The 27,701-nt window shown below is 34.7% G+C and overlaps 1 protein-coding gene across 5 annotated transcripts in view; it reads left to right on the forward strand.

Moving 5' to 3' along the window:
* DGKB (diacylglycerol kinase beta) overlaps positions 1–27,701 on the forward strand; it is a 329,366-nt gene that overhangs the window by 14,931 nt on the left and 286,734 nt on the right. For 4 of the 5 annotated variants that reach the window (XM_065753425.1, XM_065753427.1, XM_065753426.1 and 1 more), the window contains exon 2: positions 16,055–16,304. In XM_065753425.1, coding sequence (XP_065609497.1) covers positions 16,235–16,304 — 70 coding nt within the window. In that variant the 5' untranslated portion in view covers positions 16,055–16,234. Of the gene's footprint in view, positions 1–16,054; positions 16,305–27,701 lie in introns of those variants that run through there. The other variant, XM_065753428.1, reaches the window with a different exon arrangement.

Genomic DNA, 27,701 nt, shown 5'->3' on the forward strand with positions numbered 1-27,701 from the left:
TGATATTTTGGAGATTTCATTGTCTTAAGGAAACATGAGAGTCATGGTGTTTTTGTGGCATTAAAACTCACAGTTGCATTTTGACTACTTTATGTTAAAAATACAAAATGTGAAAATATTTTCTTCCTTTTGTGATGTTCTGTAGAGCAGATGAAGTGCATCAAAGGTATTTGGTGTGATGAGATTTGTTCAGTGTTGATATTGACTAACAGAAAGTGGTTATTTTATTTTATGTATATATATTTTTTGTGGTTTCTTTATTTTCTGTTCGTTTTCCACATCCCTCTCCCATAGTCTACTTTGTGCCTGTGATACCAGCACTGTTTGTGCTGTACCATGAAAGGACTGAGATGACATTGGTCAAAAGGAAGGATAACATTATACTGTCTGATCCTAATTTTTTTTTTTTTTTGCTTATGGCTATTTATGGCTATCTGGTCTTTCTAGGTCTGTTCTCCTATGCCTGGTTGTTGCCTAGCATTGATAATTCTGTTGTCTTCTCATCTACTGCCAACAGTGTTTGTTATTACCTGTGGCACGGGTCTGTCACTGTCAGGGAAAGGAGTGGAGCAGGACTCACCTCCTCAGACAGCTGGGGACTCCCTGTGTGGCCACTGAGTCACAATCACTCTCATCTGCCTCAGTAGCCATGAAGCTATCCCATGCATGTTTATCATATCATAGAATGGCTTAATTTGGAAGGGACATTAAAGAACATATAGTTCCAACCCCTTACCATGGGCAGGGTTGCCACCGACTAGATGGCAACCTGAATCCTAGCCATCCTAGCCTTGAATACCTCTGGGGTGGGACAGCCACAGCTTCTCTGGGCAGCCTGTGCCAGAGCATCACCATCCTCTGCTTCAACATTTCATTCTTTCTGTACTGGGGTCCTCTGTCCAAAACCCAGTACTGCAGGTGGGGTCTTCTGAGGACAGAGTAGAGAGAGAGTCAATCACATCTCTTCCCCTGCTGGCTTCTCTTTTGATGTAGTCCACGATACTGCTGACGCTGTGGGCTGCAAGTGCAGACTGCTGGCTCGTGTTCAGCTATTCATCTACCAGAACTGTAAAGTCCTTTTCTGCAGGGCTGCTCTCAGTGAGTTTTCCCCAATCTGAGGGCAGTCTCAGTTATGTCTAAACTCAAGTTCAATACCTTTCACTTGGTCATGTAGAACTTCATTAGGTTAATATAGGACCACTTTTCAAGGCTGTTGAGATCGCTGTGGATGGCATCTCTTCCTTCTATTGTATCAACTGCACCATTCAGCTTGGTGTCATCTGCAAATTATCTTGGGGAAAAAATGAAGAATAAGGGGATTCCTTACTGGAAGGGCTACAGCTTGCTAATTTTTTAAATCCTTTTAATCATGAGTATTAAAGGTAGGTAAAAAGTACTTTGGGACATGTTGTTCCATTTATTTAAGACTATTCTCCATAGGAGTCCCTGGAGAGTTCATTTGAAAACAGACTGCACGATATGGGCCACTGTAATACAGTTTTCATTGTAAAATATTATGTCCTAGGGCAAATTTACTGCAAATGGAACAGTTGTGTTGTCCTTTTAATGGCAAGATGTGTTTTTGCAACATTTGATATATCTAAAAAATACACAACTCCCTCCAGTCTGCCAAATAAGCAAAGCTTGCTATTTTCAGTAAAGTATTTTTTGTCTTTTGGACTTCTTAAGAGACTCTTCTTAGCATTAACTGCTTTGACTATTCTGGGTAACTTTGTATATGCACAACTATAAGCATTGAAAACTAGAATATTATTGGAATTAGGATTAGTGAGAAAATTTTGGATATCCATTAAGCCTTCTTGGCAGGAGTATAATAAATATCTTGTGTTAGCCATCAAAGTGTCAGAAAATAACATCAATATGTATAGACTTTAACGACATAAAATAATTGAAGATTTTATAGATTTCACAACAGTGATACTTAACACTGATCAGCTGTGAACCAGAGAGATGACTTATGTATCTTGTCTATTACTTTTCTGTATGAAATTTCACTTAGTGATTTATTAATCAACAATACTGTAAGAGATCTGTTGACAATATTGATGGATCTTGCTGTTTAAAAAGCTAGGTAACTGTCATGAATAAATAATGGAGAAATATCCAAAGTAATATAAAGTTATTTTCTTCAGAATATTCTGAAAAAAAAGTTGACCTATATATTTAAATGCATCTATACAGAAATATATATGTTCAGAATTTTGATCTTTATTATAGGTAGGTTTCTAGAATATTAGGAAAATGTAGTAGTAATGTTCAGTATTGTTATCCTGATTTAAAAAAAAATGAAAGTAGGGAACAAAATCATGATGTATTGTTATGAAAAAGATGCTTTTAGCAATGGATTTCAAAGGTATGCTAATTCTATGTTTTCATTTCTTTAGTATGCCAAAATAAATAACTTACTTATTTTTAGCCGTGCCAATTTAAGAAATGCAAACTGAACCTAGTTATGAAATTGATGCCTGGGAACCTTGAGGACTGGAAACTACGCATAGAAATTAGACTTCTGTAACAATCTCTTGAATAATAGTTTATTTTGCATATTTGCGAAGGCTAAGACTTGAGAGAGGCTAAATGCAGGAAATTCTCACTTGCTTCTGGAAGTAGGAAATTCAGTGTCTTGAAGTTCGATATTCCAAGTAGCAGTAGTTTTCATGTATTTATCTTCTTTTTTTTATTCTGCCTAAGATACATACCAGAGAGAAAAGAAAACACAACGATTAAGGTTTGACTAGGTAGTATGTGCTGAATTTGTACTATACAGCAGGTTACTCAGATTCTTGATCTTTTTTTATTTAGGATGTTTTTACTAGGACACAAATTGGTTGGTACATTAGGAGCTTTTCTGGCCTTTTGGTTGTAGGCTCAGGCCTTGGGTATATCTTCTCAGTGTTATTTTGGAAAGGCCTTGGGTTTGGGTTTAGCTCAGCTCTGTGGAAGAGGAATGGAGTTCCTGAAAATCAGTGAAAACTGTGACATTTTCCAACGAGTACCCTAGCAGGGATAACTGGTAAACCAGGGCCGTGGGGCAAGCCACAGTACACACACTCAACTGATGAAGTAGCAGCCACATATTTCCAGAATGGTGATGTTATTGGTTACATGTAGTTAAATCTTTAAGTGATAACATTTCCTCAGCAATACTGTGAACTACTTGTTTTAATTAGTGAAGTATTATGTAAAGTTAGTAGTTTGTGACAGACAGAATGTAAATTAAAATTCTGGGATTTGGATAATTAGAAAAGTAATCTTATTTAATGTAGAGCTTTAATCTAATATATTGTATACTTCTGTAGAGATTTAGACGTAAATTTACTTCTTCAAACTTAGAAGGACAGGGAAAAACAAAGCTGTTAAGGACTAGGACTGTTTTGTTGATGTGCATAAATTAGCGCTATTCATGTATTTAAATATATTCAATTACGGATCTCAGCTTAGTTCCTGACTTTTCCCCATGACTCCTGTGAGCAAATTATCTGAGAACAAATGTTTCAGTGTGTCTGCTGAATTTAAAATACTATGATTAATGCCAGTTGAGAACTTCTCACTTTTAGAATTCAATGTTATGTCTATATATACATATTTTATATTTTTTTGTAAATTCAGTTCTCCATTTACTTTCTATAAAATGAAATATGTCTTATTTTCTACTCGATTTAATTGACAGTAAGCAGGGCTGTCCCTTGTGTTTGTGGTACTGTCAGTGTTATAGTCAATCTTAACTCAGTTTGTGCTTTTACAATACAAACACATAATAATTATAACATAATTACTTACTCAATGTTTCTTAACTCTTTCATTCATCAAACTGACATGTGAATAAAATAAGCTGAAAATCAAAGTGTTCTTAGGGAGCACTGAATGTCAGAGGGCAGGCATTCCTGTTTGGGTTAGTAAAGCAGCATAGTGCCTGGGCTGTGTAGCTCCTGTTGCTCAGTTGAGCTCAGATCAGGGGGTTCTGTCTTCACAGTCTAAGCAAGTAAGTCCTAATACTAAGAAATAGTATCTGTCATTTTGTATTACAGCTTTACATGGCTTTATGTGACCTGGATAACCTTTCTTTGATTCTTTTTTTTTGCAGCCAGTAGCAATTCTTTTTCTTAGGTAAATGAACACTTTGTGTGCCTCAAATGATCTATTTTATCCATTTAGTTTATTGCAAGTATCATCAAAAGGAATGAATTAATCATAAAAACTTGTTGAATACAGCAAAAACACTTCTGTAAATATTCTCTGTAAAAAGAGTGTATCAGAGAACAGGTTTAAGTAACAAATCGCAGATTTTTTTTAATTTCATAAGTTATACCAAAATAGAATGACTTTAAACTCAGTGACCTACAGTTCACATAGATCTGCTATTCTTGTGATAAGAAAAGGGTGTAAGTGGAGAAAACTTTTTTAGGTTTGTAGTGTATATAGAAGGATTTACTTATGCATGTTTCAGTACAGAACAAGGAGTGTCTGACAAATTAATAATGAAGTTAAATGGTGCTATTTCTATTAGCATAGCAGATCTTAAAAAGCACACATTCTGTAATGGATGAAAAGTGAGTTTTAGATGATTGGCTCACAGGGAAACTATAAATCCTATGCCTATTGATGTGAATAGGTCACCCAAAAACTTCATTTAATCAGTTATATATCAGTTCTTAACAGAAGAGTATAGGAAAAATTCATAATCCCTAATATATCTGCCAATTTATTAAAAAAAAAAAAAGCATTTATATGTACATTTTCCCTTTCAGTCTTGCTCTTGGAGCCAGGCAACAAGGTCTTAAGTAGAGACTTTCCATAGAACTTCCTCTTTCTATGGAGGAAGTAGTACTACAGTGGTTACAGACTTGGTATAATCTGACCGATACAGTTTTGTTGAAAAACAATGCAAAGTAAAATGTGACTTAACAATTCTGTGCCAATTCATGAGTAATCAAATGTTTTTTCCATTATCTTCTCTTAGTAGTAGAAAGCTGAACATTGACCTGGTAGGTCAATTTTGCAGTTTTCTGGATAATGTGGAAATTATGTAGGGGTAATATTTTTAAAGTTTAAAATAACACTTTTAACTGTCTTAGGCATGTTGGAAGGCATACTGGCTGAAACAAATGTCTCTCAAATAGATTTTAAAACAGTCAGAAACATTTACACTGATAACTAAAAAAGTTGATTTGTAGGATTTTCAGGTTTGCATGAAGAAAGCAATCTAAAAGGACTAGAGCTTCTGCGAAGAGAGCTTTTTAAAGCAGTCTTTTAACAGAGAAAGTTGCTTTAGTTCCTCCTGTAGAGTAAGCTTATTGTTTGATACTGCTGTGTGAAAATTACTCTTGAAAGAACATTTTCTACTCAACTAAATTCCAATAATATGGTTCTATGAATAAGAACATTTAATCATATTCATACTTTTATAAAACAGTAGTATAATTCCTGTCTCAAATGTATGATATCAACTTGCAGAGGAATTCTCCCATAATAGTATGAAGTCTTTTTACTAGTTCTTCAACATTTAAGACAATTCTCAAAAGTGATCATTATCTAAATTTGGATAGATTTCCATGAACTGAAATGTGAGGTTGCCAGGTCCTGAGTCAGCAAGATTTCAGGGATTTGGTGTTGTGACTTATATTTATTTATTGTCTGTTTCAGACCGGTGTGCAATGGGTGCAACCCAGTGCTCTATTTGTGAAACTTGACGAGGCAAAACAGATTGTAAGGTGAAAGCAGGCAAACTATTGTACAACGTCCTCGTGAAAAAGATGCTGGTTTACAGTCATTTGTAATTAGTGCTGCAGGTAAAACAGATAAGAATATACATGAATAGAGGCAGTAAGTGATTACTATTATAAGAGGAGTAGCACTTCTGTCTGGAATCTCTGTTCTGTGTGGGAGTAAAGATCATAAGAGTAATTCTTGAGTTATGTGATTATTCTATTTACAGAAGAAAAATAAAGCATTACCAAACTGCCATCCATTTTATTATACTATTTTTTTTCAAAACCTAAGAGGAATTCTTTAATAATTTGAGAAACAGCAAAACATTTTTAATGTCTTCTGCTATTTCCTGTTTATTCTGGTTTCCTTTTATTGTGATTATTTTGATTTCTACCTGTTTGATTAATTAGTCACTGTGTTCTAATATGCAGTTCTTCGTCATAAACAGCTTTAAAACATTCTCAGAATGAACTGTGTTCCCCTTACTCCTCCCCAACTTGTCTTTATCTTTAAAAAATGAAACATCAATTTTTTGTTTTTTGTGCTTTATGAAGCTGTGGAGAGAAGGAAGGAATTTTACAGAAAATGGTGGTTTTCAGGTGACTTTATGATTCAGAGGTATATGCAGGTGACTTACAGTTTAGCACAAATAACAGGACAACCTGCATTTTAAGATTTCTAGTGCTGTAAAAGGTGTTCTGGTATACTCAGTGTGAAGATGAATGGGGATAGTTTAGTAATTGCTTTACTCCTGACCACTATTAGAGGATAATAATAAAACTGCTTTGGCTTAAATCCTGTGCATCCCTTGGGTGAGCCCAGCAGAACTGTGGAGCATAGGAAACAAAAGCATGAGCAGCCAGCAAGGTCAAGGAAGAAAGTTTCCCAGTTGCAGCAAGGTAGAGTGAGTTCAGGTTTGCCTCCAATAATTGCACGTGTGTGTGTGTGCATAGCAAATAATTCACTGCAGTATCAGAAGAATTTTGTGCAGGCTTATCTTGAGTCTTCTCTCAGGTAATTTTGTACATGCTTTATTACTACATAAACAACCTGTTCTAGAGTTTAGTAGTCATGGTGGGGGAAAAAAACTGGAAGATCACAAAACCAGATATTTAGAAGCTATCGATGGGTGGTTATGTTGTAACCCTGAAGATGCTGAAGGATTCAGACTGCCCTTTTCCCTCAAACTATAATTTGAGTGTAATTAAGTAATTAATTGATCCAGGTAATTGATCTTAACCTGTGCTTAGCTTGAAACTTCCTGTATATCTTTGCAGCCTTGAAGACATAGTTGTGTCTGAAATGTTCATGCATTTTATTTTACTTCTGTCTGCCAATTCTCTGTTTCTCTTATCTTTAAATAATCGTGTTTATGATAGCAATAATGTTAGTGCCAAGGACTGTGTGAAACCATAAGCTCTGTCTGAGAATAATTGCATCTCTTAAGGAGAGAAAATTAGCTATTAGAGGAAGAACATCCTGGGAAAACAAGAAGAAGAAAACAGATGCAGAATCTTTTTCAAGAGGATAACTATTTAAAAAATTCAGTAATATATATTACAAAATAACCTTAAGGAAAAGAGCAGAGAGCATCAACCTTTTTCTCTTTTTTTTCCCCTCTTTAAGATAAGGAAAACTTGGGGAAACACAAGCAAAAATACATACCGAAATCTGAACATCGTGGGAAAAGAATGCATATTTAGGTTGCATAAAAACAATTAAAGTAAAAGAACAATTAAATGTCAATTCTTTTAGATATTTAAAAGATTTCAAGTGACATGCTACGTCCTCTGGCGGCAGTGTGGACAAATACGATCAGCACAGGTGGGAGGAACATACAAGTGGCCATGATAACAGAGCCTTCCCAAAATTAGGCATTAATGGAGTTGAATTTGAACAAGTCAGAAACTGAGAGGGAGAACAAGTAATAGTAAGTGGGAGTACTCCTGCTATCACATATTTTCCTTTGTCTGCAGATGTATGTTCCTGTAGGCAAGAGCTTATCCTGCTTTTGAAATCCCTTTTGCTATTCCACTGTCACTGAACTTTTTAATAGCAATTGTAATTTAATAAATATGAAACCCTTTGTAGTTGTCCGCTCTATCCCAGTGGACAATGGCATAGTGTCAGCTATTCATATCCTAGGACCACAATAACTTCTGCATGTAACTCTCTCCCTAAGGGGGGAAAAAAAGAATATCCAGCTAGCAAGAAATAAAATTAGCATCTTTCTGCTGCAAAATCCATTCACTTACCTTCTAAGTTGTTCTCTATTCTCTGCACAGATTTATCATTGAGAATTAAATCAGATTCGTATTCTCACATACTTTTTAGAAGCTATTCAAGTGCCCTGTTCTCGGCTTATTTTAAAACTGCATAAAACTTTGGAATGAGGACACTGGTTAACAAATCTTTTCCTCAGGCAGTGTGGAACAGTTGCGTCACAAGACTAAAGCATCTCTTCAAAGGCTTATTTCTGAACATGGAGTAGGAATTTCTGCCCCAGGAAGTCAAGGATCATCAGAAATCTTCCCCAGTTGTAAATTACACTTTTCAGCTTTGCCATCCTCTGGTGTTATGACCCCTGGAGCACCTAAATTGGAGAGATTAATTAAACCAAACAATTACACAAAAACCCTGTTTCTGATGGGTAACAGAAGTTAATTGTTATGTTGAACTTACAGTTCATCCCATGAGAGGCAATGGAAAGAAAAGGGGAACAACACATGACAGACATTAGTCAAAGAGCTGAACATTCTGCTAAAGTGGGCTCACATATTTGTGGTGCTAGTTGTGGGAGATCACTGCAGGATTCTTTCCAAAGTATGAGCTTCAGAATTTGGATTTCATAGAATCATAGAGTGGCCTGGTTGAAAAGGACCTCAAAGATCATCTAGTTTCAACCGCCCTGCTGTAAGCAGGGTTGCCAACCACTAGACCAGACTGCCCAGAGCCACATCCAGCCTAGCCTTGAATGCCTTCAGGGATGGTGCATAGGAAGGATGCCCAGTTTGGAAGGAAGAGATTGCTCCTATGGCATTATTCTGTGATATACAAAACTTTGGAGGATTTTTTTTTGTGTGTGTGGATAAAATAAATAGTAGTATGCACCATTGAACAAGTTTGGGGTAATTCTCTTGACAGAAGTTTACCTAGTAGATAGCTAAATGTACCTTGTGACTGAGAACTTCCTATGTATATAATTACACCTATTGATTTCTGGGCTTTTTGCCACAGATTACATTGCTCCGTTTATTAAAGAAAATTAGTCATAAGTCTTTATTTATTCTTATTTTAAGATTTTCACGCTGGAATTAACAGTTTTGGAATTCACTGATTTCAAAATGTTAACAGTATTCTAGAGATTTTTCACTTTAAACAGTTTATTGCCCACTTTTTGTGGAGTCACTTTTGTGTTTGTCTCTTACTTTCATCTGTTTTCAGTATTTTTATGATCACAGAGTAGAATCATTAAGGTTGGAAAAGACCTCTTAAGATCATCTAGTCCAACAGTCAGCCAACCATCGATATTGCTCCCTAAACCGTATCCCTAAGTACTGCATCTACACATTTCTTGAATACCTTCAGTAGTGGTGACTCAATCACCTCTGTGCATAGAAGGCACAGGAGGCACTACTTTTGGAGCAGCCCTCTTACTTTTTCAGAAACATGGATAACTTCTTCGAAGAGGAAAAATAATAATCAATCACTTATGAAAGCAAAATGTGATAAGGTGTGACTATTTAGTCACAAAGGAAATGGCGCAAACATTAATGCCCCTATGGAGAAACTTGCTTGTTACAGATGTAAAATGGAAAGAAGGATGACTAATTCCTCACATTTCCCGCATTTGCTTTTAAAAATTTCTTTTCTTAGAATTGCAATTGAGAACTTTTTAATGTTGGGAATAGCTGCGTGACTCTCAGAATATTTTTAGTTTATGCAGTGTTTTCTCTTAAAGAGTATGAAATAAACTGCAATCTGAAGAGGTGTCAGTGGATTATTTTTTTATTGTCATTATTATTTTTATCTTATACAGTTATATTATTTAATGTCACCACAGAACATTAACATTATGGGATTTTCTTGTCCCAGTTTTCTGCTTGTATTTCATTTATTTCAGTATTTCTTTTAGTGAAGGAAATGGTGACAAATCCATGTGTAGTTCTTTTGACTTGACAAGTAAAAAGAATATTTGACAAGTATTTAGTGTAACAAATTTGAAATAGAAAGTCTAGAAAGAGTTGGAAATATTTGAGATCTATCTGAAAGTAAAATAGTTTTTGTAGTAGTCCCTGTGTGAAGTTAAAGTGCTGAAACCAAAGTGAAGAAGATAATAATGATAATAATAAAAATGGCTGTGTTTGAAATGTAAGTAAATACATTTTAAGTGATGCCATTGTCCTGAATTCTGATCACCTTTGACTGATGTACAGTTTTTGTCGCTGATATTTCTTATTTTCATATAAGCTGGTATAAGTGAAATGTTTTCTCAAATATTCAATTACTTGCCTTGTCATATCACAGTGTGTTTTTATTTTTTTAATGCTGCATGTTTTCCCAGAGCTTACTGACATACTCCATATAGATAATTTCAGGATGAAATTTGAAGTAATCATTTCTCTCTAAAATACAGACCTTGTTTGTAAAAAAGATTCATTTAAATTTTAATACGTACTCTAAACTAGTACACCTGGAGATATAATAGTCGGGAAAACATGCATACTTTTGGGCTGTGTTGAAGTTACTCCTTTAAAGGGACATTTATTCAGCTTGGCAAACAAACTTTACACTGATTTCATTGTATCAGCGTTTAAAGTTAATATTTTTGTGTTATGATAATGTACATCAGTAAACATTATTTGCTAAATAAGAGCATCTATTAATGAAATGACTTTAACACTTTTGAATGCTAAATACTGTGGAAAGACAAGACAACATTATGTAAAGTATGTGTGTTATGTTTATGTAGGAAGATGTATTTTGACATCAAGGCTCTTTTTCATTCATGCAATTAATCTAGCAATAGTTAGAAACAGTCATAATATTTCTGTGATTGAAAGAGATGATGACACCAGAATGCTGATTAGTAACTGCTTCTGATGGGGCATTTTGTTCCTTCTCAAACTGTTCAGGACTAATCTTCAGCTACATCTGTTTGGGATATTCTTGATGTTGAGGACAGGATTTTCTATGGAGTGTAAAATGAACTGTAAGAATACTTTCACAAACTGTCTAGTATATCCATGAATAGTACCTGCATTTTTATGAAATTAATCTGTTTTTGGCTTTGCTCTGTTGCTGTGTTTTAGTGTTCAGTTATGTTGACATTTGCAGCCTTAGTGAAGAGAGTGCTCTGGTGTTCAATAGCAAAAGTGGTCACTCAGTGCTCAGGAAATATTATGTGCTTCGATCTCAACAGTTTGTTAGAATAGAAAGCATTCATCACAATCACTTGTGTATTAATACCATATAGGTCTTGAAATGTGATCTCAAAGGAATATATTTTATACAGAAAGACAGAGTTACTGAATGCTTGTAAAAAGTAAAAGTATACTTTCACATTGTTTACCAAGTTCACAAACAGCACTGTTTTCAGTAGAAAGATGCTTTGGTCTTGTCTGTTATTTAAAGTAAAAACAAAAAAATAAAACAAAAAAACAACTTTTTGATCTTGTTCCAAGAGTTTATATATGCGTGTGTACGTGTGTGTGATCATGTGGTGTCTGATATGTAAAAATTCTCCTTTGAGAAAAGGTGTGACACTGAAATTTAGGGACCCAGCTAACTATGGTGAAGGCATTTTCCCAAATGAAGGAGTCAACTAGGTTCTGTATAGAAAAGTTCTTAAAAAACATAATTGCTTCAGCCTCTACAGCAATTAAAGTACAAAAAGTTCTGTGTTGTTTATTCATGTTATTCAGTCAAAAATCAGTAATCAATCATGGGGAGAACTATAGCTTCCCTCAAAGCCCAGAAGGAAACTTCTCCTTAGGGTTCTTGTTCTTTTTCGCCCTTCCACCTTCCTAATAAAACATAAACAGTTTGAAATAAGATTTTCATGGTAGTCTAAATGAATGTCTTTTAACAGCTCTGTTTCTCACATAGAGGGAAGGATAGTTTGAGTCAGTAATTTAAAGGGAAGTGGGGGAAAAGGACTTGATGGTCTTATTCATATATAGAATAGAAGTGCTTATTTAGGATCAATCATTTTGTTGTTTGCGCCCCTTCTTGGCATCAGTATTACCCCCTGTTATGAAGGAACTGCAAATTACTGATGGAAGTGTATACGAAATGTAGATTGTAGAAGGACTGGTAAGAAGTAAAAAATGGGTAGATAATTCTAAACACCAGTTTCCGTGCTGTTTCAGTTTTCCTTATGTTTAACAGAAAACCTCCGTAGGTTGTGTGTTAAGAACTTTTGTGCTTTCTGTTAGGGCAGTGAGAATGAACTCAGAAGACCTTTCAGGAGGAACTTGAATTTATTGAAAAACTGAATGTATTTAGAATCACAGAATCATCTAGGTTATAAAAGACCATCAAGATCATCAGATTAGGCATCAGCTTGACTTGCTGAGTCTCACTGCTAAAATGTGTCACTTAGTGCCACATCCCTATCTCTTAAATTCTTCCAGGGATGGGGAATACATCAGTTCTCTGGGCAGCCCTTTCCAATACTTGGCCACCTTCTCAGTGAAGAAATTCTTCTTAAACCTCCCCTGACACAACTGGAAGCCGTTCCATTATTTTCTATCATTTATCACTTGAGAAAAGATACAATCTCTTGACTGCAGCCTCCTTTGAAGAAGTTAAAGAGAGCAATGAGTCGCTTCAGTTGTTTCTCATTAGTCTTGGTCCTTTCACCAGCTTTGTAGCTCTGTGTATACACTGAAGCAACTAAATGTCCTTGTAGCAAAAAGCTCCAAACTGAACACGACATTTGAGGAGTGACCTTGCCATTGCCATATATGAGGGAAAATGACTTCCCTAGTCCTGTTGGCCATGCTGTTTCTGATGCAGGCCATCTGGGTACACTGTCGGCTCACATTCAGCCAGATGTTGACCAGCATCCCCAAGTCTTTTTCAGCTGAGCAAGTTTATAACCACTTTTTTCTTAAACACTGCTTTGAATTGTTACAGCTCAAGTGCAGGACCCAGCTCTTAGCTTTGCTGAATCTCATGCTTGTTTCTTCAGGCCTCAGTCATCCTCTGCGGATGAAGTGTGAAGCTGAACTCAATATTGGTGATTTTTTTCCTTTAGAACTGTGTGTAATAGCTTTTTGCCATGCTTTCTAGAAACTTATTTACTAGAACTTATTTTCTAGTTCAGTGAGGACTTTGTGATGAGATTATTCGGGTGCTGAGGCTGGCAGAACATAAATATATAGAGCGAGAATATAGAGAATATACCCCCTTTTTTTTTTTTTTTTTTTTTTAATCTGTTCTCCACTGTGTGTTCCTGTCTCCTCTATTTCTCAGCCTGGTTTCTTCATAGAAATTTCAGTGGCACTGTGAATTCCTGGAAATATGAGTTTGTTAGCAGTGGTAGCTGAATACTGAGTAATTTGGTTTGTAGAGTTTTTAAGGAAGCTTTACTTTCTAGTTTGGTTATGTGGACTGGTAAGAATCCTGACAGAAAGACTGTAAAATCTAAAATCCAGAAAGAAAACGAGGTTGTAAAAAGGAGGCTAACATTTAAAACAGTTCTTATGGTCAGGGTATAAGAGTTGAGAGAATTTTTTTTTTAATCCAATTGTTTTTGTGATAAAATGAATGTTTAATTAATTGACATTAGAAACACTATTATGAGATCTGCATTGTGTCAGGTTGAGTGAGCTGTGAACTGTACCTATGCGGGTACTAACAAAATATTTGCACAAATGTATATTTCCTGGAATATGTCAAACTGTTAGAGGTTTGGTGAAAGAGTTCCTTACCTGCCATCCTGTATATTTTAAGTGTACAATTTAATGTGTTCTTTGAAATAATTCATCTTTTTTATGGGGATATTAACTCACTGGTGCTGCTGTTTTCCAGTTTTGCCTCTCCTTCCAACACTATTCACAGCCTGGATGTCTAGTAAATGGGAAAGGATGTCTTGTCTCAGAGTTGCTGATTTAGGTTTTAAGTCAGAGAAGGATAGTGAAAATCAACATTTTTCTACTGACTTTCCCATGAGCTGTAGACATAACAATCCCCATAGACCAAAAGACATTACATGTGAACAGATTGGTCACTTTAGGACCCACAGCAGTTATTATCTTGATAGTCATAGTAATACTAATGATAGGCTGCTTAACATGATTTTAAATAACCAAGTTAATATCAAAATGTACAACATTCAACAGTGTTTATTTTTACAGATGATTAAGCTTCTGTAGTTAGTAATAGATAATAATAGATAGAATTATGCTAGAAAATTCTGAATCTGTTAAATTGATGATGCAAATATAAAACCATTTTAAGTAAATCCTGATCAGTTTTCAAGAATACGAAAAAATGTTTAGAGAAATAAAATTGTATTCAATACAATCTAATCACCTGTCATAAATGAAACATCTCTAATTTGATTAAAAATTCTCTACTGACCATTACTATTTTCTATTCTCTTAAATAAGAGGACTGAGGCTCTCAAGACAGAATGTTAAGCTTTTTGATTGTATAGCACTTTCATCTTTTGTAGCTATTACCCTTTTTCTGACACTGAGTGTGATCCACTGATGTTTAAGGGCTATTGAGCTTTGCTCTTTGCCAGTTTTTTCCATATTAATATTGTGGGTTTTTTTTCATCCCAATCTCAATAATCCTATTAGATAATAATCCTATTAGATTTTACTATGTTTTTGGTCTCTAGGTCTATCTTCTTCTAAATTATCTTTGTTTTATTCCAAATTTGGGAAGTTTAAGGATTTCTTCTGATTTAAACTTTAAAAAGGCAATGCAGCTGTCAAATAGGTTATACACATTTGATATTGTGTTTGGATGATGTTACTTTCTATGAACATAAGTGTATATATCGAAATCATTCACTAAGAAGAGCCTGAGAGCAATGAAAGTATGTTTAGGGATTAAGATGCTTTTCTTCCTGAATTTCTTTTTCCAGTAATATATATATGAAATAGGGAAGGGTGAAAAACAAAATGTTGCCCATAATTGATTTAAGGAGTTGTTTATTTTACATATGTTTCTGTTCCTAGCCATGCTAGTTTTTTATTTTTATTTATCCCCTCTACCACCTCAAGTTGAAATTTTGTGCTTTTTTCTCTCCTCTGCCAACTTCTTTCTTAGAAACTGTTATTATGCCAGTGTCTTCTGGTGTGATTTTTTTCTTTGCTCTTTTTGTAATCTGACCCTTGGAAGTTACGCCATTGCTAGGCATATAAAGAGATTCCATTTATGGTCTAAAATTAGCTTTCTAGTCTAAATTTGTCATCTAGGCAACTTCTGCAATCAATAGAGGAAAATAAATACTGCAAGAAGCAATTCATCACATCTTAAGATTATGTTGAAACTAGAGGGATTAATTGCTGGTCTGTGTTGCCTTTCTCTTTCTGCTGATTAAAGAGAGAGCCCTAGATGGCAACCTTGGGTGAGATGCCTGACTGCCATATGGCTAAAATTAGATGAAAGTATCCTCCTACCTGTTGTGCAAGGTGCGATGTCGATAACGCCTTGCCTTTGTAATGTCTGCTGTACAGTGCTTAAATCTGTGTAAAACTGAAATGAGAAATGACACCCAGAATTTGTTCTTTTTGTCTGAATTAAATTGCAACAATGCCAGGTACATTTATTTTTCACTAGTGTATACTGCAATGTTGTGACAGATCCTAAAAATCAACCCCCCTACTGTTTTGTTAGAACAGTTAATATTTAAATAGCTCTCATGATTTTCCCACCACATTGCTAAATAAAATTAATATCATTTTGACACGGGGCAGTAGAAGCTTCAGAATGTTTTTGATGAAACCATGTAAGTACTATGTGGCAACAGAATTGGATACAAACCTAGTTATCTGAATCCCATTTTAAAATGATGGGGAGCTAATTTTACTGATAGATAGTGTCTCTAGATGTTACTGAAATGTTCTCACAGAAGGTGTTTGGATGCAATTTGATCAGTATGATAATATTTGCTGATCAGTGCTGCACTTAACCAATTGAAATTATAAAAACAAAAATTGGAAGTACATATAAAACTAAATATGGACAAATATTGTATGGGCAAATTTTTGGGACAGAGTTATAACAAAGTATTTATCAGTTACAATTCCTCTTGTATTAAAACTGGTATTTAGACTTCTTATGTTTGACCTTCTTTTAACAGTGCTGTAACTCACTGCTGAACCAACTAATTGCCGACAATTCGTAGCATCAAAGACTTTGGACTGATGTCACCTATCAAGTCTTCAAGTGCTGTGAACTGAAACCACAAATCTTGGGAGTGTGAGTCACCAGGATCAAAAGGAATGCTTTTCTGAAATTAACAAAGACTATTACTGCCATTATGACGAGCCAGGAGAAGTGGCTTAACCTTAGTCCTGGAGAGTTCTCTCAGCTTCAGAAATATGCAGAATGTAAGTACTTTCTAAAGTACATTTTTACATCTTTTTACTTCCTAATTAATAGCTAAGAATTACATGCTTAGAGGACAAAATATTAAACATGAGAAGTTAGATTTAAGTGACAGTTTGTAAAGTCTGATAGAAATTGAACTAAAAATGTTCAAGAATATTTCACATTTTTTTTTGTTTGATAGATGATATTTTTGCAAGCAAAGAAAGTAGATTTAGAAATGTTGTTGATTCATTACTAAAGGAAATATTTGTATTCCAAGTATGAAGTCTGCAGGTAAAATTAAGACTGACTATTTTTTTTAAACCTGTGGCACTATGGCATCTACTCAATTCTATCAGTGTAGTAACCTAACAATAAAATAATTGCTTTTCTAGAAGATCTATCAATATCAGGATAAAGTGATTGATAAAATTGACTACATTGTGTTCAGATGTGTTATTTGTGTTTACATGTGAAATAAAGATGTGGTGGCTTTGAACTGTGCTGTTTGAAACTTCCTTTGGCTGTCTGGAATAGGAAGGTGCTAGTTGTATGAAACTGATGCCTCTTTGCATAAATAGTTAAGTGTCTGAGATGATTAGGAAAAAATGCTAATGGTGTGTAAGCACTGATATATAATTCAAAGGAAATGAGATATGAGCCAAGTTTTTGAATCTATGATCTGTCCAATTTAATACTTCTAAATGTCTGAAAAACAGTATATTTAAATATATAATTAAGACTTACAAATGCATTTTGTTTATTAAAATAACTTGAGTCTAGCATTTTTGAATTTGTTACATTTTTGTCTAACATACAGAGGTATGAAATATTATGACATAGCTATTTTTACTCATTACTGTATAGTAATTAAAATGTGGGACTTCATTATGTTTGGTTATATAATTGCTTTGATTCACCCTTATTTTGTTGAACATGGCAGGACAGTGAAATAAATATTATCAAATTCCTGAGTTTGGCTGGCTTGATGAATTTTGATTATCTAATTAAATTTTTTTTTTGTTTAATAAATAAATAAAAAAACTGTAAAACCACACAAACAACAACAAAACACCGCATGTTTCTCTTCATCATTTAAGAGTTACTAGTGGGTATCCTTTTGGTATCCTTTCATAATACAGGACTGTAGGTTGCATAACTGTTATACAGTTCTGTATCAAGAGTATAAGCTCTGTTGTATTTGTACTGCTAATTGCAAATGATGAAACCAATCCAGGAATTAGTGATAATTCATACTTCAGTGTGAAGATGAGCAATTTCATGATTTATTGTTTAACAATAGTTTTAAGAGAAATGAGAAGACTAGATGAGGTTTCTGTTTTTTTTGAAATAATATACCCTGTAATACTAAAAAAGCTTTGGAGCTGCTTGCAGAAAGGAGAGATTATCTGAGTGCTGGAAGGTATTGTTGGAAGGTTAGACTTGTGGGAGATGCATGCCAAAAAGTGCTAGTTAGGATTCCTCAGCTTTGTCTTGCCTTGTTCTAAAGAATGTGTTTATGTGAAATACAGTAGGAAAGGTTTATCAAGGATTCACTTTCCACTCACCTCCTGATAATCGATATTGTCATTTGCTCAGCCTTTCATTCTGTTTGATATACGTGCCTTACTTTATAAACTTTAACCTGAATTACAGCATGATATTAACTTTGGAGTTTCACTTTCATAAATTTATGAAAGTATAGACTATAGTCTCTCAAATACCTGTCACTTGGGATGTCAGTCACATTTTGGATCGTTTTGTTAGTAGCAGACAAACATGCCTACTTAATGAGGTCACTAGAAGCAAATAACTGGAATATGAACAGAGCTCTTCTCAGTTTGCTATAAAATTATATACTAGATTTTTAAAATATTTGAGTTCAGTTTATGCATATATTTGGTAATGACACATCATAAAACTGAAGAAAATTAGAGTATTTCTGATATCTATATTAGTGTACACACATTTTGGTGTGCAAATAAAAAGTAATAAACTCTGATAAGGGCCAAATTAAAAGAAAACATGAAGAGATACTTAAGCAAACTGTTGGAGAGAATCATATTAGACTACACTGAATCAAAAGAGTGGTAGCCAGCAGGGTGAGGGAGGTGATTGTACTCCTCTGTGCTGCTTTCATGAGGGCCCATCTGCAGAACTGCATATAAGTCTGGGGACCCTGGTACAAGAGGAATGTTGAAGCAGGTCCAGAGAAGGACCACAAGGATGCTCAAAGTTCTGGAGCATCTCTCCTGTGAAGAAAGGCTGAGGGAGCTGGGCTTGTTCAGCCTGGAAAAGAGAAGGCTCCAGGGATACTGCATTGCAGCCCTCCAGTACTTATAAGCATTTTTCAAGTAAAATGGAGACAGACTTTTTACATGATCCTTGTCCTGTCATGAGTGATAGGACAAGGGAAATAGCTTTAAACTAAAAGAGGGGAGATTAGGTTTGATATTATGATTGGTGAGGCACTATCACAGGCCACCTAGAGAAGTTGTGGATGTCCCATCCCTGGAAGTGTTTAACCTGGCGCCAGGTTGGATGGGGCCCTGGGCAAGCTTCCATGACAGAGTGGAAACAACTAGATAATTCTTAAAGTTCATTCCAATCCAAACCATTCCATGATTTGATGGTTAACCAGCACTCTGTGGGAACAATTCAGAATTCACAGTTAATACCTTTGCATTATATATCTATGATTGAACACTAAATGTTGGTACTGGGAGGGGTGATTCATAGCATCTACTGTAATAGATGCAAGATAATTACCTTAAGTAGATGAGTCCAAGAAAGTGCATACTCGGATGTCTTATATTAATCAGTAGGAAGCATTAAGCACAGAATGTATTTTGTTGTTATTTATTTGGAACATATTTAAACTTGGTTAAAAATATTTGCTCACTTATTTCCAGGGTGGAGTTAGTATTCTGCATTTTATATTCTTATCCACCCAGAAAGCATTCTTCCTAAAATGAGTTTGCCTGTGTTCTGCATATTAGCTTAGCAGTCAGAAAAAAAATTTGGAGTTCCTATTTCGAGCCAAAGCCCCTCAATCTATGCTGGCTAGAAGTGAGATAATTCTTTAGTTGTCTGACAGTCCCAGCTGGTGCTTTCTACACGAGCACACATCACTTTTCTGATCTGAAAGCCTTAGTTTTGATCCAGTTTTGCAAGAGGTAATAACCCAGACTTTTCTGTTGCATAACAGACAAGGCATGCTTACTTAGGGTTTTAATCTTTTTTTGAGATTGAACCTTAGTTTGAACTCACATTACCAGCCTTTCTCCTGTTCAAAAGGTGAGCCTGTCTTACTTGCACCTTCTTTATGAAGATGATTATTATTGCAATATTTTGCTGGAGGTAGTCACATCTGCAAGTATGATATTTTTGGAGAATAGAAAAGGAATGGGCCCATCTTGTTTTATGAGAAAAATTAAGTGCCTCTCCTGACTTTTAAACCTTAGTACAATTCAGGAGGAAACATGGGGCATTGCTTCTCTTGTGCATTCATTAAATTTAGTCATGTAAGAAATTTTCAAACTGTATTGAGATACAGGCTGCACAAGCTGTAAGGACTTCTAGAGTTATATGTGGAGAAGCTGATTCAGAATGGATATCATATGATCCAGCTGTCCAAGGCTTCAAGGTCTGAGTTCAGCCTAAGCTCCCTCTTTTGTTACCAAATTACATGAATGTATCTTTCAACACTGAAGCCTGTTGAACACCTTACTTGAATCCCAGTGGTAGGACACAAACACGTTTTTCATTTTCTGACTGAAAGAGTCTGTTCTGGTATAGTATAGTTTGTCTTCCAGTTCTTGTATGAACTTCCTCTACCTCTATATGTAGATAATCTCTCAGATACCTTATGAAAAAGCTCCTGCAACATCTTATTGCGTATATTATGAGTATCAGTTCACTGCCTGGTGAATACAAATCCCAAATTAAAATAACTTTCCTGATATATGCCGACTTTTTTCAGTATCTGTAAATGTAACTGAACTGCTAAGGAGAGTATGGATTCCTTGCCACTTGGCCCTGGTGACGGAACATTCTATACTTTCTCTCCAAGCAACACTTGGAACTTGGCAGTGTGTAAACATCTGCCAGTTATTTATCTTCACAACATATCATAACTCACTATAGTTAGAATTAAGCAGTACAATGTCCTGTTAAAGGGTGTTATTTCCAAAATAAGAGGAATATCTATCTATAATTCAATTTTACAGAATTATTTTTCAGCTCATGATCAGTCAATTTTATGTTTGCAGTTTAAGACCTTTCTTGAAATAAGAATTCAGGATTTCAAATGAATTTTTGGATCAGTTAAAATATTGCTTTAAAATGAAGAAAAATGTCTTTCTAGAATTCAGAGTGTATTAATACTTGGCTCTTTTCAATTACTTTGCATGTGTGTGGGATGTGTTTTGTTTGTTTGTTTGTTTCTTTAAGAAAAATTATTTCCAGTTACTGTTACTATGTCATTCTGGTCAAATTAAAAATCTCTCTACTCCTGTTCTGAAGATTAGTAGAACATATTTTGCCTTAGGTCTTTACTTAGTTTGAAAATACCTTAAAAGAAAAAGTGAGAAGAGAACTGAGATAACTGAGATACTCATTACTTAGTAATAATATTGCTTCCACCAAATATATATACTAAGAAGATGATTTTTTCTTCCTTTAAATTTCATAATGAGGTTTACTTGTGGGAAAGAAGGAGAAAAAATGTAGGGTATTTTTGCATAAAGATCTCACTTAAAGCTTATAGGGTTAAATAGATATAGGATTAGATGTTTAATGCAAAGATTAATGAGGCAGATATTTTTTCTTCTGAAATATACAGTACCATATATATATAATTCTGTACTGCTCCTACCATCTGATTAAGGTGTTGGGAAATTAGGAAGAAGCCATGTAAGTAGTTTCACTGTAGTTATTACCTATAAGTTAAATTTCATCAGTTTAAAGGTGGGTTTTTTTTTTTTTAGTTGTATCATCAGACAAAAGAACTTTATTAAATATATGTTTATTAATAGTCCAAATTATAGTGATTAAAAGTAGTTAAAGTGAGACTGTTTCACGATTTCTCTGAGCTTTAGAAGAAAGAATGAAGTCCATTGTTTAGTAGACACACAGAGGCAAAGGAAAAAGCCTCTGAGCAGCGCATATACTCTGGGGAAATAGCTTTGTTTTTTCTAGTCGTTTTGAATTTGTCAACAAAATGTGCCCTGAGGACCAAGCCTGAAAAAGACTTTTTGCAAAATTTTTGTCAGTGTTTTTTTTTTTCCCCAGGCTGGTGGAGAAGAACCTGGGCAAACTACCACAGCCTGAAGATATAGATATTGGAGTGCTACTAAAATGGTTATGAAAATAGGAATAACATCAGCTACTGTAGGAACTAAACTGTGTAAGAATTCTGTAGGAGATCAGGAGGAAGAACTTGTGAAAAAGATTTCTGAAGAGAAACAGAAAAGCCAACAGAAGATTTGGTCCAGAGTTAAACTGCCAGGGACTCTTGGGTGGGTTTAATTCTGTAGCCCTCACAGATGGAAAATGTTTTATTTTACTATGGGTATAAATGATAACCTGCAGGGAACTTCATACATGTGGCAGATGGCCACCAGCGGCCCTGAAATCTCTGGGCCATTACGGAGTCCCTCAGAGGATTCAAGGCTTATGGCACCACATTGGCTTGCATTAATCTTAATGAGGGACTAGGCCACATCAAAGAATACAGATTGCTGAAAGCAACTATTTTTTACTGTTTTTAAAGGGAAAAGAAAAAATTGCTAGTGATTACCAAGAATATTTTTACCCCAAGTACTAGGTTTTAGGAGTACGAGCTTTCTGCTGCTATTAGTAAAAGTGAAGGAAATTACTTTCTTTTAAAGTTTTCTCAGAGGCTGTAAGACTGTAATGGTCCCAGACTCCAGAGAAAAAATACTGTAGAAGAGACTGCTAACAGACCCATAATTTGAGCATGCAGAGTCTCTGGCCATGCTTAATGTACCATGAATAAGATTCTCTTCCTTCATCAGGTGCACCTGATTGCCTCAAAAGGAGATGTTAATTTACTTGCCAAAAGTGCTGGGCAAGCATCTCACATGTACGTTATCTGAGAGAATGATAGAGTAAAGGTGATCCCAAAACCTGGAGGAGATTATAATGTTTATCCAGCCTCACTGAGGAAATAAATAAAATAAGTTGATACAAATAGTGAAGGCGCAACCGATCTTTATTTTCTACTTTATTTCTAGGGTAAACAAATTATTTTCTTGATTACACTACGAAGTCATCAGTGTTTTGCTGAGGTTGAACTGGCTGTTTAGATGGCTGATAAGAATGAAGACTGCCAGACCTCTAGCACTGTTACTACTAACAGGCTTGTGTTCACTCATAGATGTTAATAGATCCATTATTCTAAATATAGTCAGACACCGAGGTTGCAGTAGAAGGGAATGATGCATCAATGATTATTTGATTCCTTTTTCAAGGGTATCTTTGCAAGAAACAAATCTAAAGTGTTCCCAAACAAATCCTATATCTCAACTTTCTGTGGCTGTGAAATCTATGGAATGTGGTGACTGGTGGTGGCACATCCTCTCTAAAATCCTGAAATGAAAATGGCATCAACTCACATTGGATTCTGTTTTCTTTGACAAAAATAATGATTTATTTTTAAAATAGAAGCTAAAAAGATAAACACTGCCTGTCGTTAAGACTCACTGTGTTGCAGCATCAGCTTTTACTGGCTTTAAACACACACTGGGGTTATTACAAATACAGCGTACAGTCATAAAATTACTGAATGTGTATTTATGCACAGTAAAATGTATAAATAATGGTTACACCTCTGTTGTATTTCCTGCGTTTCTATGTATCTTCCATATTTCTTTTCATTATGATTTGGTTGTTTCTATGGACATTTGCATGTAAACAGCGAGAATCTTTTGTTTCTCAAAAGTTTCTGTTCCTATTGCTTATTTCCTATTACAGAGATTTGGGGGATAATTCATTTGGTTGCTGTGGAAATGGTTCTGATGTCACAAACAGAGAATTCTAGTTTACCAAGCTCTGAAAAAAAAAACCAAAGAGAATGGAGAATGAACTAATTATGGTGTCATGTGGCTGAATCTCAGCTCTTAACTAAAAGCATGTATTTTTAGTCCTTGTGCCATAGAAAAGCGTGAAAGTAAAAATGATTACAAACCATGACTCATCAGCCAGACTGAAAAAGTAGCTCTAAGAGAGGGGATAATCCCTCTCTTTGCTTTTATGGAATTAAAATTCAAAGACTGTGGGGCTTCCCTCAGCCCAGCAAAGTATTATGCATACAAAAAGCAGGGTAAAACAGCTCACACACTGAAGAAATCATACACTGTTGTTATTGTTATTGCTTATGCTGTTCTGCCTCTTCTGGATTTTTGATGGAAGAATTCAAAGTATCCTTCATTTCTCTTGAAAATAAAAAAAGGATGCTTTTGATGATTGGAATGGAAGATAGAGTCGTTTATTAAAAAAAATAAAAGAGAACAGCTCTGTTTAGGGCTTCCTAATCTAGGTCTCTTAATTTCTCTCCCTGTGCATTTTGCTGGGGATGAGGAGCCCTGGGCTGCATTTCTCTTAGTGGTTTTTCTGCTAATTAAAGAAGCAAAACTGGATGTTAAATGTGCTTGTAATTATGTATGTTTTCACTGTTTTTTTTTTTCTTTGAGCACTGAAAAAATGTTGCATTTTTGTGTGGCCGTGGAAGATTATTACTGGGCGTTAAGGAGTGTCACTGCATGGCTTTGTATTTGCATTGCAGAATTTAATAGCTTTTTGAGGACATTATTGATGACTACATTTGTTTTTAGAAACCTCAAATTTAGTGAAACTTATAATTTATTATTTTATTAAAACTTGTGCAGAATACTGAGGAAGGAACTTGTGATTAAATCCCCATAAGAATTCTTAATTTTATTTTTGAAATGATCATAAACAATTTGCACTCTAAAGGCACTCCAAATAATTGTAGCAGTAATTATAGCTATTGATAATAAATGTATTTCCTAAAATTTATTAATAGATTAGATGTTTTCAATCATGAAGGCATTCTGAATAATGTTAAAATGATTCATTAGGTGTTTATTCATTTTAACAATTTATTCATTTCTACATTTAATACTTTATTTATGCTTGAAAGTCACTCCAGTTTGGAGGAACAGAATCTATCATCCCTATCTGTATCGGAAGAAGTTATTAAACATCCTAATAGTCATTATTGATATTACTGCTTTGGAAGAAAGAAGAGACTTTATAAAATATACAGGTTCTTGTACAATAGAAGTTGAAATGAATGGAAGGAAATGGTGAAAATGTTAGGCAGTTGTGGGAGGAGATGGAAACACTCAGTTTTTGTACTGAGTAGTTCATTGGAGAGAGATCCTTCAGTACTGAATAGGCACTTAGAGTTTAAGAAATTATTGAAGTGATAGTAGAGATGATGAAAGGGAGTTGAAGAAGTGAAATGAAAACGAGTAAGAAACATGGAAGATCAGAGCAGCCAGAGTGCTAAATTACATAAATTTCATTCTTAAGTACAATACTGTAGTTTCAGGCTGAAGTTTCAAATAGATGGTAGCTGTACTATTTTAGCAGCATGAACAGAGGACAATTCAGAACTCTTGTGATTAAAAAGAAGCCCTGAAGAGGGGAGAAAATTATTGTTGGAGTTGAAAGTTCATGACATGGGGGAAAAAAATAAAGGCAAAATTTTCAGCCCACCATTTTTAGTAGATCTGTGCTATTTTTTTTAACATTGCATTGAGTAAGATAAGGAAATGAACAGAGCAGTTCTCAGAATGGAATGATTAGGACAAAATCAAAATACACTTTTAAAGACTCAGAACAGTAAAGGGGAGCCAAAACAAAGCTCTGTAGCAAAAGCTTGATTTTTTGAAATTCTTATTTGATGTTTGGGTGTTTGGTCATAGAAATGATATTTTTTTTTAATGAAAAACAAATTGTGAGACTGAGAGAGATGACCTAGTGTAGGCAGAAGAGAATTCGAGTACAACACTAGTAGCTAGCCAAGTTTAATCCTGTAGCAATAATTTAAAGTACTCCATACTTGCCTGTGTTCTGCAGAGAGCCCTCTAGAAGTTTTTATTTTTTACAAATAATTATCAAAATCAGTGGAAATGTGCTCAAGTAATATTAATCTGAATTCTAAATCTTGACTACTTATTAAGCTAATTGTGGCTGAGAGTGAGTCCAAGTAAGTGCTCAAGCTGGAATTTGAAATAACCCACTTGCATTTCCTTTGAGATCCTCTTATATAATAAATTAAAAAAAAATTATTCATTCAGAATCATTTTAGTAGATAATTGGTAAGTTAATTAGGAATTAGATAATAAGGAAAGGAATAATGAGCTATCTGTTTTAACTCTAGAAACATATTTTTTGATATTTTGCTTCAGACACAGTGGATATTGTCACATTGTTCTTCAAGTCCAAACTCATTATTTGCAGTTATGATGTCTCCAGGGGTGTAATCATTATATCTCCAAACAACATTTGAAGAAATCATATATTTTAAAGTTATCAGTGCCTTAAGAGGATCCTGGGTGTTTGGTGGATCTGTAGTGTCTAATTATAGTTAAATTGTCTCAAATAGTACTAAAGCAATGTTCTGAAGTATTACCCAGTTTAACTCTGCTCTTAAATTATAGCACGCAGTGAATTTTTATTTATTTATTTATTTATTTTTGTTAGGTTTCGACAAATGAGTGCCAGAGTAGCACTGGCTTCTAATAGCTTCTAATAGCACTCTACAGATGAAATGACTGACTATACAGGATGGCCACTGAGCTGCTGTCCAAATTGCAAACTCTCCAAGGCAGGCTCTGCCCTTAAGACAAATTCTTCACAGCTCTGTCAACACAATGGGAGCTTCATCTGTTCATACTACAATTATATAATTTCGTCATGTCAAAAATACTTTAAATTTCTTGGTTTTCCTCCCACTAACAGCTTTCGTAAGAATCAGTGTTTCTTATTTTTAATCCTTTTCCATCCCTGTTTTGTTAGCTACTCAGAAAACCTGTGTAATGTCTTGTGTAAACAGAAATAAATAAATAATCCAGTCATCTCTACAGCTTAGCATCCTGTCCCGGGGAGTTGTGCACTTGAAAAGTGTTATTAGAGTTCCAGGCATAAATATGCTAATGTGTTCAGCGTCTGTTTTAACATTAAAAACCAGTACCAAATTTTGCATAATTAAACACAATGGTTGCCTAAAAATCACATCTCCGTTTAATTATTTCAGTGGAAACCAGCAGTATGGCCTTTGCACTACAGAAGGTCTTTGGCTTGAAGCTCAGTATGTCAGACTTCCTTAAGTATTGTGTTGCCTCTTTTAAAAAGTTGCATCTTTAACAACATAGGTTAACAAATAATGAGTGTATGGTGTTGCTGTATTTTTATACGTAAAACTTTAGTGTTTAGGCCAAGTTTCTTATAGTCTACATACATGTACATCTACATCTTCAAAAACAGAGAGGTAATAAAAATAATAATAAAGCCATATCCCCATAATTCTCACCTGAAGTGTTAATCATCTGCTACGTCTTACAGGTTGTCAGGCATTTCTGAGGATTTGATTTCTGCATTGTTTTACTAAATGCTTGTGTGTATCTGCTCAGTCTTTTCCTCAAATGTTGTCTCACTGCCCTATTTAACAACTGAATTCTATATTATTTTCTTTGTAATTTTGTGAAAGAAATGATTTATTTTCCTAATTTCTTCTACCTGGTTAGTTATTAAAGGAAAAAAAATAATTATTCCTGTTAAAAACAAAGAAATCCACTCCTCTCTTTCAAACTAGAAAAAAAAAGAATCATATTTCAATGAAGACTTTTGTTTATTATATATTTTTATTTCCCTAATCAGTTTTTGTTGTTTATAATTATGCAGCATATCAGTCTCATCTTAATCTTTTATGAAGCAATACTTCGCCAGGAGGGATTCACACTTCTGCTGATCTCTTACTGTCAATAATAGTCTTCAGTATAATTTTTAAAGATTGATTTTTCTTTACATAAATACTTCAGAGCTAGATTGTTACTATTTTTGTTTATTTATTTTTACTATGTATACTTAGCTGCTAGAACTCTATTTAAAACTTACAGTGAGTAATTTCACTGACGGAAAGATTTTTAAAGTGGGTGCTACACTGTGCCAAATGACCAATTGTTATTAGCTTTGCAGTATGCTATCACAGTTACCTGGGACTTCTTAAACTACTTTTTTTTTTTTTTAATTAACATAAAACAATCACTATCAGACTGGCAATTCAGATAGTCACTTGAAGGGAATGTAGATGATTCTGGTCCATCTCTTTTTTCAGGTCTGGAAATTCAAATAGCATTTTGCAA

The sequence above is a fragment of the Cyrtonyx montezumae genome, unplaced genomic scaffold, assembly GCF_038088225.1.
Source record: "Cyrtonyx montezumae isolate F1298 unplaced genomic scaffold, pur_monq_1.0 scaffold_8, whole genome shotgun sequence".
Classification (NCBI taxonomy): Eukaryota; Metazoa; Chordata; class Aves; order Galliformes; family Odontophoridae; genus Cyrtonyx; species Cyrtonyx montezumae.